Genomic DNA, 13650 nt, shown 5'->3' on the forward strand with positions numbered 1-13650 from the left:
CTAAGCAGTAAATTTAACATTTTAAAATGTGGACCAGAATTAGATTATGCATTCAACCTTCCTAAAGCTATTTTCAACAACCTATTAAAACAAGACCTCTAGAAGGTATCTAGTCCAGCACCCTCATTTATACAGGAGGGAAGGAAAGACAAAACATAAGTGATTTTTCCAAGGCCATATACACAAGGAAGTCATGATAAAAACTAAGTATACTGGTTATCCTATCCCTATGTAGCACTTTTTCTACCATACTATTATAACTGTTAACATGAAAAATTGAAAGTTTTAAATGTGCAGAAGTAATTCTTCTAGTTGCTTTAAAGGAGACAAATTAACTCAGAAAACTGCATGGATGAAAACTCTCACTATATTGCAGGGCATATACCTGTGGCTTCATCCGTGGATTCCACCTCACGTAATATCCCACCCAGAGCTCTAGGTGGCGCATGCTGGCTACTGGATAAAGGACGTGATTGGAATAGCTCCCATACAGAGGATTAGTGAAGTCCTCCAGCTGGCTATTTATGTAAGACCACAGTGACACAGTCCTTTTGGGAAGATTCTAGAAGAAAGAATAATAGGTTAAAATTCCCCGTTATATACTTCTGCTTTAGATGAAATCTGTAAAGAGGCACACTGTGATCTTCAAAATCTTTTTTAGAGGGAGAACTTCGATAAAGGTGATAGCCCCATTTAGATTAAAATCAGGGGATAGTGGGAAACAATGCGGTCCCTCAAAATTAACACAGAGTTACCATACCAGCAATTCCACTCTTAGGTATATCCCCAGGAGAGGTGAAAACACATGCACACAAAACCTTGTATACAAGTGTTCAAAGTAGCATCATTCACAATAGCCAAAAAGTAGGAAAAAACTCAAAAGTCCATCAAATGAAAAAGATAAAATGCAATATATATATTAATACAATGGACTATTATTCAGGCATAAAAAGGAATGAAATATTGTTACATACTACAACTGAACCTTGAAAACATTATTCTAATTGAAAGAAGCTAAATACAAAGACCATATCTTGAATGATTCCATTTATATGAAATGTCCAGAAGAGGCAAATCAAGAGATTAGTTTGCCAGGGTCTGAGAGGAGAAGAGGAGGAGTAACTACTAATTTGTACAGGGTTTCTTTTCAACGTTCTGAAACTAATATTGGTGATGGCTATAGAACTCTAGATATGCTAAAACCCACTAAAAGAGTGGATTTTATGGAATGCAAATTATAGATTAGCTTAAAATTTTTTTTAAAGAAATAATAAACCCTATTGAGGCTCTTAAAAAATGAAAAATATGTTTGAAAGTCATTCTTAATCGGCTAACACGCAATAAATTCTTAAGTATCAACTATGAACAGAAATATTTACTGCATGCTGGATATGGAAGATATAACGGTGAACTATAAAATTCAGCATCTGTCTTCAAGGAGCTTACAGTCTAGGAAGCACTACATGGCAGTTACTGTAGTGTTTTAAATGTTTTATTTGTCAGAATAGTAATCTTATTAAGTCCTTAAGTAAGTACTATTACCCCTACTTTACAGAAGCTGAAATTAACTTTCCCAAAGTCACAGTGAAAAATTCAAGATCTGAACCCACGCAGCCTGGCTCCAGAGCAAGCACTCATGACCACTGGGCTTTACAGAAAAGTGTGAAGAAACTATTTTATAACCACATTTTTTTTAGAATGAAAATGTATGCAGAGGGAGACACTAATCAAGATAATTCAGAATTTCATACACAGGATAGATACACTTTGAAAAAGAAGTAAAACCTGAAATGTAATCCTTATTACACAGTATCTTCTAAATAATACCAACCACCTAAAAGTGGTATCTCTGGGGAAGTGGGAAGTTAATAAATTTTAACTTGCTACACAATCTTTTTTCAGTATTTGAGCATTTTACAGTATTACTTTACAATTGAAAAAAAAAAATGCCCCATATGTACACAGAATGTATTTGGGAATTTGAACTGTCCTTTCAGTCAAATGTGTATTTGTTGGTTAATTATACTTTTCTGTACCTGCTTTGATGGCCTTCCACCCTGCAAGGAATAAGAGGTAACACTGGTGCTCCTAACACTCCACACACCTCAGTTCTCTTCAGTGGACACTACTTCCTACCCATAGACTCAACTGACAGCCAGTTGGAATGTTCCGCCTTATGACAGAGGAATTTTAAAACAGGAGGGGCGATCCCTTCGTGGCTCAGTGATTAACAACCCGACCAGGATCCATGAGGATGAGGGTTCAATCCCTGGCCTCGCTCAGTGCGTTAAGGATCCAGTGCTGCTGAGAGCTGTGGCGTAGGTCACAGATGCAGCTTGGATTCAGCGTGGCTGTGGCTCTGGCATAGGCCTGGCAGCCGCAACTCTGATTCAACCCCTAGCCTGGGAACTTACATATGCCAGGGGTGGGGCCCTAAAAAAAAAAGCCAAAAAAAAAAAAATACATAGAGCAGGTTCCGATGTATAGAAAGAAGTAAGCATATTACAGCATGTAAAATAAAAAGAAATCATCCAAAGAACAATGGTTCTGTTAGGGTTCAGTTGACTCGCATCACAGGATGTGCTCTAGTAGGAAAGCACATTATAGGGGGTAGAGGTGGGACGGTTGTGGTTCATGTTTTACCTCTTTTCCTCTCTGCTGTTCACTGTTGCAGAGGAATGTTCCAAATAAACAGCTATACAGGTGGTCCAAAATGGTAACGAGAAAATACTCATTGAATTCAAATGCTGTGGGAAACTGCAAATTAAACACCACAAACACACAAAATTAACAGGCCATCTCTAAAGCATATTCTTCCAGGTATATTGGTAGAGCCTTTGTAATACTGCTTAAAATGAGGCTAAACAATCCTCAAAACTATACTTCTAAACCATTAAGACATTATCTGCTTGTTCTTCTGTTTAAAAAACTGATCTTTATAATTTTTCTGAGATAATTTCTCTTAATAGCTCCTTTTCTTGCCCAGCAAGAGGAACAGTCTGACTTTATGTTCCTGGGTCCTTTTATATCTGTTAATCCTCAACCTGGGCTACATTCTGGCTTGTCTTTCTCTGCCAAAAATGACCACATTTCAATATTATAGTTGTTTTTTAGGGATTACAAAAAAAATGCCAATGTCTCTAGAAAAATGTCAGCAAGGCACAAAAATAAACATCCCAGGTACATGTGCAGATCACTTAAAAGCCAACTTATTTATCCTTTCAAGGGACATACACTCAAACCAGAACATCTGATAATCCAGTACCTTGGCAGCCTCTTTCTAACAAGAAGAAAATTCACTTTCTCTTAAACCCAGAGCAAGGGCTTGACTAGATGTCTTACTCTTATACAACAACACAACTTGTGGGGGAGATTCATCAAAGACAAACTACAGATCCCAGGAAGGTAAAGGATTTAGTATAATCCTTCCTATCCAACTAATAGTTCAAGAATTGTTGGAAAAATTCTATACCGATTATAGGACTGTGAAAAGGACCTCCATGAATATTCGGATTACGGATTTGGGAAACAAGTATTGGTGCCAAATTCTTCTTAGAACAATCCCTGCCCAAGCAGTGAAGGAAAACAGCATAAACTCTACGCAAAGGGGACAGGGGTGAAAACCACTTTGCCTTGAAGTTTCCTAAATTTAGAAGCAGAGTAATATGGTGAATTATCTTCTCAAACAATTCACCTTCTTAAACAATTTATTCTTGAACAATTTTTGTGGCTGTGAAGCGAATTAAGCAGGTGATTAAAGCACATGCCAACAAAAAGCCAATTAATTATAAGAAACTCTGTCAAATCCCATTCATTCATTTACAGATAAATCCCATCTTCTGTATTGTTACACACTCTTTAACAGCCTTCTTTATTAGCCAGCTCTGAATGCACCCTGACTCATTACATAGTGATCCAAAGAAGCTAAGCCTATGATTACGCTTTCATTTTCTTGGCAAAACTATTAGCTCCGTTAGCAAAAGATGGCTTAATCAGTGGTCTTTCCTCACAACAAAACTAAAATAGCAGTATTTTAGAGCATTATTTAAATAGAGCATTAACTGCTGCTACTGCTTTTAAAATCCTGAGCATAGGAGGAATATTTTGCTCTCCTTACATGTGTGAAATCTGAAGGGCCCTTTCTCAACTGCTCCCTGATCCCAGGAGTGATGGGATGGGGATGAGGGCAGGAGGAGAGGGAGACTCTGGCTAATCACAACCTAATTGGTCCCATTCTGAAAAATGTGCTATTGAAGATTCTGCACAGACATTCAATTATTTTAAAAACGGATGACTGCCAGCAAACATTATGATTGTCTAACACATTGAATGCTCAGGAAGAAAATGCTATACAGAAAAATATAAAAGTAGATATTTAAAATAAAGATTCACAGCTATAGTGTATTTTAAGTTCAATCAATGAAACAAGATTAAACTGACATTCCATTAATAACTTAAGTTCAAAATTAAACTGCTTTTAGATATACAGCATATAAAAAGTTAACATAATTACTAAGGAAGAAATGTATCTGTCATGTATCCCTCTATGCAAACAATTGGTAAATGTGATCAATTTTGTTTCACACGTTGCTCCCTTCAAGGTATTCTCAAAAGTAGTACACTGAACCATCAATGATGCCTTCTGTAGTCCTATTATGATATGTTTAATTTTTGCCAACAGTCAAGTGTTAGTTAAAAATTGAGTATGTTGGAGTTCCCGTCGTGGCTCAGTGGTTAACCAGTCCGACTAGGAACCATGAGGTTGCGGGTTTGATCCCTGGCCTCGCTCAGTGGGTTAAGGATCTGGTGTTGCCGTGAGCTGTGGTGTAGGTCACAGAAACAGCTCGGATCCCACGTTGCTGTGGCTCTGGTGTAGGCCGGCAGCTACAGCTCCGATTCGACCCCTAGCCTGGGAACCTCCACATGCCTCGGGAGCGGCCCCAGAAAAAGGAAAAAAAAAAAAAAAAAGACCGAAAAAGGAAAAAGAAATTGAGTATATTAATGATCAAAAGTAGGTCCTATTGTTTTTGGACAAATACTAACAAAAAAAGAAAAGAAAAGAAATAGCAAGGATTTGTATAGCTGATATATACTACCTCAAAAAACCAACCAGGCTCTCAATTATTTGAGGTCTAAATAATTAACTGATATATCAAGGAGTATATCCAGCTTTGGGGTTCTGAGATTATTTTTCTGAAAAAAAATTTTTTTTTTTTGCTTTTTGCTTTATAGAGCCGCAGCTGCATCATACAGAAGTTCCCAGGCTAGAGGTCAAATTGGAGCTACAGTTGCCGGCCTACTCCAGAGCCACAACAACAGGGGATCTGAGCCACGTCTGCAACCTACACCACAGCTCACAGCAATGCCGGATCCTTAACCCGCTGAGCAAGGCCAGGGATCGAACCTGCATCCTTGTGAATACTAGTCAGGTTCATTACCACTGAGCTATAACAGGAACTCCACAATACCATTATTTAATACTACTTGTCCAAAACAAAGGAGGAATCCTCTCGGGGGTTATCATCAATGCCACTCACTGAAATGCTAATGGAATCAAACTGTTAAGTGTTTAATACCACCTCCAAATAATACCATTTAACCTAATTCACAATGTGATAGACAACAGGTTTTATAGTTCTGGTACCTAAAAAACATTTACAAGAACAAAATATAGGATAATCAGTGACCAAATCCAGCTCTGACTGGACAGCTTAAAAGAGAATGTAGGAATGAATATTCCAGATAAATTACCTGTCTCGTCATTTGCCAGACACAGTCAATAAACTGAAGAAAAACAGGCGATCTGTCCGCATCTGCATGGTTCTTATCTCCATGGCCAAGTCTCTGAAACAAAGAGAGTGAAATATTACATAAGCTTTGTGGGACTTTTCATTTTTTTAATGGAAATAATTTTACTTTCTAAGAAAAGTAAAAATTCAGGAAATCTTTTCAAAAGAGCTCTGCAAGGAAAACAGAAATCACCATAATCCTATCCATCTATTCATGTTTTGATGTGTAAACTGTATTATTTCATGATATGGGCTGCTTGTAACAGGAATTACAACTCTGTTTAATAAATGAAACTCAGATCCTAAAAGGCTGATAACAGAAGAGAGGAGCAGTCAGACCTCAGACCCCAGATTTTTGTCCGGGAGATAGAATTTGCCCTGATTGCTAACAGTCACTTGTACACTAGCCTCAGGAAGCACCCTTCTTTAATGCCTAGGCCAGAGCATGAAGGGGACCTATTGCATCTGAGCTCCAGTCTGTCTCTTTCAAAAAGAATTACAGAACATATAACTTTGAACACTCAAAAAATGATTGACATCTGCCCACTTCCCCAGTTTCGTTTTGTTTTGTTTTTTTCTTTTCTGAAGACCTTTGCCCCAGATGACTGAGATAGACTGTGCCCTAAACAGTGATTCTAAAAGTGTGGCCCAGGGGTTCCTGTTGTGGCTCAGGGGTAATGAACCCAACTAGTATCCATGAGGATTCGGGTTAGATCCCTGGCCTTGCTCAGTGGGTTAAGGATCCGTGAGCTGTGGTGTAGGTCGCAGATGCAGCTCAGAATCCAGCATTGCTGTGGCTGTGGCGTAGGCTGGCAGCCACAGTTCTGATTAGACCCCTAGCCTGGGAACTTCCATATGCCTCAGCTTCGGCCCTAAAAAGACCAAAAAAAAAAAGTATAGTCCACGGTAGACTTCCACCAGGGTGAGAGGCCTGTGAATTCAAAACCATTTTTGCAATGTTACTAAGACATTCTTTGCCTTTTTCGATGCACTGACATTTGCACCAATGGTGCAGAAATGATACAGGTGAAACTTTTGGTACCTTAGGAGGAATCAGGAATCAAGGCACTGGAATTAATCTACACTAGTAGTTACTATATTCTGCCCTGCCACACACTTGCAGTTAAATGAAAGGAAAAAAAAGAGCCAATTTCTCTTAAGCCAGTTTCCTTGACGAGACAGTAAAAAAATATTAACTGTATTATATCTCCCCCTTTATTAAAATACATATTTTTTCTTTTCTTTTTTCTTTTTTGCTTTTTAGGGCCACACATGCAATATATGGAAGTTCCCAGGCTAGGGGTCAAATTTGAGCTATAGTTGCTGGCCTACACCACAGCCACAGCAATGCAGGATCCAAGTCAAGTCTGCAACCTATACCACAGCTCACGGCAATGCCAGATCCATAACCCACTGCACAAGGCCAGGGATAGAACCCACAACCTCATGGTCACTAGTTGGATTCATTTCTGCTGCACCACAACAGGAACTCCTGAGTATATCATTTTTTAATATCCTATGTAACAAAATGGGAAATACAATGTGCTTCCACTGCAGACCTACTGAGAATGACAGGAAACACTAATTTTTCATTGACCATCATGATGACTTGAAAGAACAACTGACATGTGAACTATGATTATTAAGACTTGAATATCTTGCAGGCATTTTTTTGAAAATACAAAAATGTGAATGTGTCACTTCAAAGAAAACAATGGACAGTACTTTTTATCAGTGATAAAACTCAAGCTTTTGAGAGCAAATTAGATTTGGGGGAAGACACTATCTGCCGCAACTGAATCTGATAATACTTTAAGACTTTTCCAATAAAATCAGTAGTGATACCAACAAATGTAATTTTATGATATTATGTAATGAAATGCATTAGCAATGCAAGAGTGTATACCTCAATCAGCCAGTATTCCCCAAATAACCATCACACTGATGTTACAATTAAGCATGGGGGAGAAGATCCACCTTGCACTATTCAAAGTGTAAGATGGACCAATGGGATTTAATAGAATAAGCACTGAAAAACTCATTTAGTTTTAAATTTCACATTACAATTAACCTTTAAAAAACTACGATTCATCAGAATGGCAAATACATTTTAGCAAAACATCAAATATCTAAGATTCCCAGAAATAAATTAAAATACTCTTCATAAATCAATACTTTTTTTTTTGTCTTTTTGCTGTTTCTAGGGCCGTTTCCCACAGCATATGGAGGTTCCCAGGCTAGGGGTCGAATCGGAGCTGTAGCCACCAGCCTACACCAGAGCCACAGTGATGCAGCATCCAAGCTGCGTCTGCAACCTACACCACAGGCTCTCGAATCCTCAACCCACTGAGCAAGGCCAGGAATGGAACCCACAACCTCATGGTTCCTAGTCGGATTCGTTAACCACTGAGCCACGACAGGAACTCCAATATAATATATTTTTTTAATTAAAATACTCTGTTTTTCAACCTATATATCTCTGTGTGGTCAGATTTTCACTTCTTTCAACTAAAAGAAGATATTATAACAGAGTGCATACAGAAGTAGATACAAAATTCAGTTTTCTTCTGTTAAGCCAGATATTAAGGAAATTGGCAAAAAATAAAAAAGAATGCCACTCTTTTGTTTTGGAAAACACTATTTTTCTTTAAAATGTTACTTCCATTAATCTGCAATAGTACCATGTTCTGCATGTTCGTGTCCCCCCCCAAATCACATGGTGAAATCCTAATGCCGAGGGCGATGGGAGTAGGTGCTACCTAGGTCAGGAGCATGGAACCCTCATGAGTAAGATTAGTCTTTCTTCCAAAGACACCCGCAGGGTTCCCTACCCTCCTTCCACCATTCAAGAACACAGTGAAAAGCTGGCAGTCGACAACCCAGAAGAGGGCCTTCACGAGAACCCTACCATGCTGGCTGGCACTCTAAACTTGGACTTCCAGCCATCAAAACTGAAAAACATAGTAGCCCAAATGGACTAAGACAAGTAGATTTTTTTATTTCTTTAAATAATTAAATTTTTAGGGAGTTCCTGTTTGGCTCAGTGGGTTAAGAACCCAATGTAGCCTCTGTGAGATTTAGGGTTTGTTCCTTGGCCTCACTGAGCAGGTTAAGGATCTGGCATTACCAAGAGTTGGGGCGTAGGTCACAGATGCAGTTTGGATCCAGTGTTGCTGTGGCTATAGCATAGGCCTGTGGCTGTAGCTCTGATTCAACCCTTAGCCTGGAACCTTCCATACGCCATAGGTGAAGCTGTAAAAATAAAAATAATATTTAAATTTTTCAATTTAATTTCTAACATGGTGAATACTAATAGTTATGAACAAAGTTCTTTGGAGTCACTGAGAAATCAAAACGTTAGAGAATCATTACCCCATATTAACATGTGAGCACACCCTCTTGTACAGATGTTCTTAAACTGCCAAATTCTGCTTTTACACAACTACTAGGGGTAAAACATGGAGTAGATAACCAAAGTTAGGAATTTAGGAATCCACTGCAACTTCAATCATCCTGAAACGTTTATGACTGTGGTTACATTCATATGAAGATGTGCAGTTCGGGCTGACTAAAAACATCCTTCTTTTTGTGAGCCATCTGAATAGACACTCCAGATGACCAATTTCATTTTCAGTTCAAGTTCAAAAAAACAGGCTACCTTTCAATGTCTATTTCTTTCAAGTTATTCATCAATACTGCCGGTACCCTCTGGGTGCTGCTGGATTCTAACACTTAACACTAGACACAGCATCTGGGCAAACATGCTTCAGAAAGTCTTTTAGCCCATCTAGGAATCACACTCGCAGTGGCTTCAAACATCTGATAATCCTACCTCCCCTCTCCACGGCTTCCTAAACCCACCCCCCTCTCAATTCTACTCTAGCCACACTCACTCCCAGGCTGAACATGTGCTCACCCTGTTCATCTTTCTTGGAAAAATGTTCCTACTCCTCGCTCTCTAAATTCTGTGATTACAACTAACAGAGAGCATGGATGGGCACGAGAACCAAGGCCTACTAGGTAACTGGTCCCGAGTTTTCTGATTCCAAATGTTTAATTAAAAGCTACATGAATCCAAAGTATAATTTAAAAAAAATACAAAAGCATAGCTTCGTTTAAAAGGGACATAATAATCCACTCCTCTATTCTAGGAACTATGAGAGTTCTGGTACACACTTGTAGAAAGCCATGACCAAAATCCAGAAGACAACTGGGAAGGTGATGGGATTAGGATGAGACAAGACTGAAGAAAACGGATGGTTAGCCAGAAGAACTGAAGATAATGAATGACACGGGAAAGACAGCTACTTTCAGATATTTGAAGGGCTATTTTGTTTTGATTAGCAGTCATATTTGTTCTTGTCTCCAAAGAGGAATGTAAGAAAATGGGAAGCAAGTTTTAGTTCCCCATGAGGAAGAAGTTTCTAGTAGGTAGAATTTCTGAAGTGAGAATGGATGGCCCTCAGGAGGGGACTTGTTGCTTATTTCTGGAGGTGTTAATGAAGAAACCAAACAATCACCTCATGCAGACACCAGGAAAGACATTCAATAATTAACGCCTGGACTCTGGGGCCTTTAACTGTTAGATTTGATACCAACAACATCATCAAAATAAATTTTGAGAAACAGAGAGGGCATAAAGATTTGTTATTTCCATAAAACTTACTGCAACACTTGCCCAAACATATGGTCATTACAGTGTTAGTACCTTAAGAAGGATAACAGAAGAGCCATTTAATTCCCAACTCTAAGTTAAATTATTATTTTTTCCTGTTATTTCTTATAGTTTCAGCCTAATTTTCTTTACAAACTATTCCTGTGTGAGTAGTGCTACACTGCATGGCCACTTTAAATTAGGAAGATAATTAAGCTATTCTGGTCATTTTCTTAAATTTACAAGGAAAGCTAGAAGTGCCTTGTGAGTCTATAACCATTCATGCTAACCTCAACTGTCATTTGAAGGTGGACATCACAAAATGCTATACACCATGTGTGGAAGAGATTGGGTCAGACACATGACCAACAGCTAACGCTGGCTCCAAACTACAGATCCATAGCAGGACACCAAGCCCTTTCCAAAACAAGCCCAAAGGTTCTCTTGAGAAGTTTACCCCTTTAGAATAAAGGGTCAGTTTTAGATGAATATCTAGTGGATAAAAGACATGGTTATCACATGGTTTATGTGAAATGCCCATGTGACACACAGAGTCAAGGCTCTTCACTCACGAGCTGAAATCGATGTCCAAAGCTGAGCCATTCTTTCTCCACGAGGACTTCGAATCCTCGGATGGTTCGGTAGTATCCATCCAACATGAGCATGGCCAGAGCAGTCAGCTGAGCCGTGCGGTCCCAGCCGTCGCTGCAGTGTACCACCACAGACGTCTTGCCCGACTCTACTTTGTCAGCGATCCTAAGAGCCCCTGCAAGAATAAGCTGCAAACCAGATTTTTTAAATGACATTTTTTAAAAATTAAAGGCTTCTTTCTTCCAAATTTACTAATAGAGATTTTTTGTTTTTTGTTTTTTTGTCTTTTCTAGGGCCACTTCCCGTGGCATATGGAGGTTCCCAGGCTAGGGGTCGAATCGGAGGTACAGCCGCCGGCATACGCCAGAGCCACAGCAACGCAGGATCCGAGCCGCGTCTGCGACCCACACCACAGGTCATGGTAACACCAGATCCTTAACTTACTGAGCAAGGCCAGGGATCGAACCTGCAGCCTCATGGTTCCCAGTAGGATTCGCTAACCACTGAGCCACAATGGGAACTCCAAAATTTACTAATAGAGTTTTTTCAGAGATGACTGTCTCCATAACATGTGGAGAAAAAACATCAGTCCCTTCCAAAGAAGACATTTGTAAATGGCAGAAGACATATAAATTTTGCTTTTAAAACTAGAAAAATCTCATTAGAGTAGATTCCTATTAGTCTATACAACGGACTATCCAAACCAAAGATCTCTTTGGGCACCAAACAAATCAAGCGTATGATTAAGAAAGAAGGGCTAAGTTCTAGAAAGATCTATTTTCCAAATATTCCAACATCATCCATTTAAATAAAAATAATATACCAGCTGTATTTAAAACAATGAACAATGATATTTAAAATAAATATGAAAGCAGTAAAATTGGATATTTTAAAATATTCTATAGCTCTGTAGTATTTATTCCACTGTTCTTAGATACATCACATAGCACACAGCAAGAACAGTATAAAACTTTAGTGTAGGCTGCTTTTTTTTGTATCAGTATGAATGAAGAATTCTCATCAGATCAACACATTATCATATTAATTTAACTGGTATCTAAAATAATTCTAGTTGTTTCTTTTTAATATGCAGGGGCTCTTTGCAAAAATAATTTACCTTTTCTAAAGTTGATCTTGAGTTAAAACTAGACATATACTTAGATGTAACCAAAAAAGAAACACAAAAGGATAATCTTCTTTAACTTGAACAATGAAGCCCCATTCTTCTCTACAATGGCCAGATCTTACTGAAAAAACAGCATGATCACACACATATAGATCAGAATGAACAAGATGCATGAGAATTGGAGAATCTCATGATGACCTCCCTTTGATAATAACTGTAGCCACAATCTGGAAATGGGGTACCCTAAGCAATCTCAATCCTGACCATGTATCAGAGTCATCTGTGAGCATTCAAAAAAAAAAAAAAAAAAATGCCAGGTCCGCATTCTTCTCTAATCCCATTTTAAATAACTTTCACCTATAATTCAAATGTATATCCAAACTGACACCTCACTGACCCAAAGGATTAAAAACAGTTGGAAAGTTAAAACTGACAACAAAGAGTTATCCAAAGTGGTCGCCTTCATTTATTTGAAAGATAGGAGTCCCCTCCTATGTGGCAGGCGCTGCTCTAGGTGCTGGAGGTAGAGCAGCAAATGGAACAAGGCGCTGGTTTAAGGAAGTTTACATTCTACTTAGGTGAGGCCAGCCAAGGGCAAATAAAGAAAGAAATACATAAAATGTCAAAGGGCAATAAGTGAAAAAGCACCACTTAGGTCTAGGGAGCGCTGGCAAGAACTGCCACTTTGTATGGAGTGGTTGGGAAAGGCAGCTTTGAGAGTCTGATATCTGAACAGAGATCTAAAGAGAGAGGGTAAGCCTTCGGGTGTAGGAACTGAGGGAAGAAAAGGTGGTCCAGGCACAACGATACCTCTTCTATCTCTAAGGAAACTTGTTTCTATTATAGCCAGCATTTTAGAGAGAATGTTGCACCTGCTAAAAAATTATCTAGACTCTACAGAATGCAGCAATTGTTAGTTCCAAATCAAGTCTTAAGCTTTTCTATTTAAAGACCTACAATGTAATGGATAGTCCACTGTGACAGGGCTCTCTAACTGGAATATTTATACATTCAAGCTTCTGTATTTCTAGAAGAGAAATGATCATCAAAATAGTTTATAATTCTCATTATGTCAACTCAGTCTTCAATTCTGTCTTAGAATTTCAGAAGTTTGAATGTGAGTACAACTGCTCCTTCTGAAGATGAAAAAAATCTCTTTTCCATTTATTTCACAATATTCATATATATTATAGAAGTCTATATTTTGGTAAGCTATGTTACTGAAATTTAGACCATATCTGAAAATATTTATAACTATATTAACTGAAATAACATTTGGTGCTTCAAACATTTTATTAAAATATTAGGCAAACTAGTATTCACATGGTAGTCTCCAAAACATTTAGCGTTCAAACAGTATCCTACATTTAACTATTTCACCTCATGTGCCTGACCAGAATGGTTTTCACAAGCCATGCAGCCATTACTTATTAGGCGCTTTAATCACACCATATAGTCCTGCCCTAGCTCCTGAGGGGACGAAAAAGAAA

At 38.4% G+C, this 13650-nt stretch overlaps 1 protein-coding gene across 6 annotated transcripts in view; it reads right to left on the reverse strand.

Moving 5' to 3' along the window:
• The window catches only part of MTMR2 (myotubularin related protein 2), a 110634-nt gene that overhangs the window by 1719 nt on the left and 95265 nt on the right, over positions 1–13650 (reverse strand). For 5 of the 6 annotated variants that reach the window (XM_047751974.1, XM_047751979.1, XM_047751978.1 and 2 more), the window contains 4 exons: positions 11016–11222; positions 5752–5844; positions 2644–2757; positions 386–562 (listed from right to left, as the gene is read on the reverse strand). In XM_047751974.1, coding sequence (XP_047607930.1) covers positions 386–562; positions 2644–2757; positions 5752–5844; positions 11016–11222 — 591 coding nt within the window. The remainder of the gene's footprint in view (positions 1–385; positions 563–2643; positions 2758–5751; positions 5845–11015; positions 11223–13650) is intronic. The other variant, XM_047751976.1, reaches the window with a different exon arrangement.

The sequence above is a fragment of the Phacochoerus africanus genome, chromosome 11 (assembly GCF_016906955.1).
Source record: "Phacochoerus africanus isolate WHEZ1 chromosome 11, ROS_Pafr_v1, whole genome shotgun sequence".
Classification (NCBI taxonomy): Eukaryota; Metazoa; Chordata; class Mammalia; order Artiodactyla; family Suidae; genus Phacochoerus; species Phacochoerus africanus.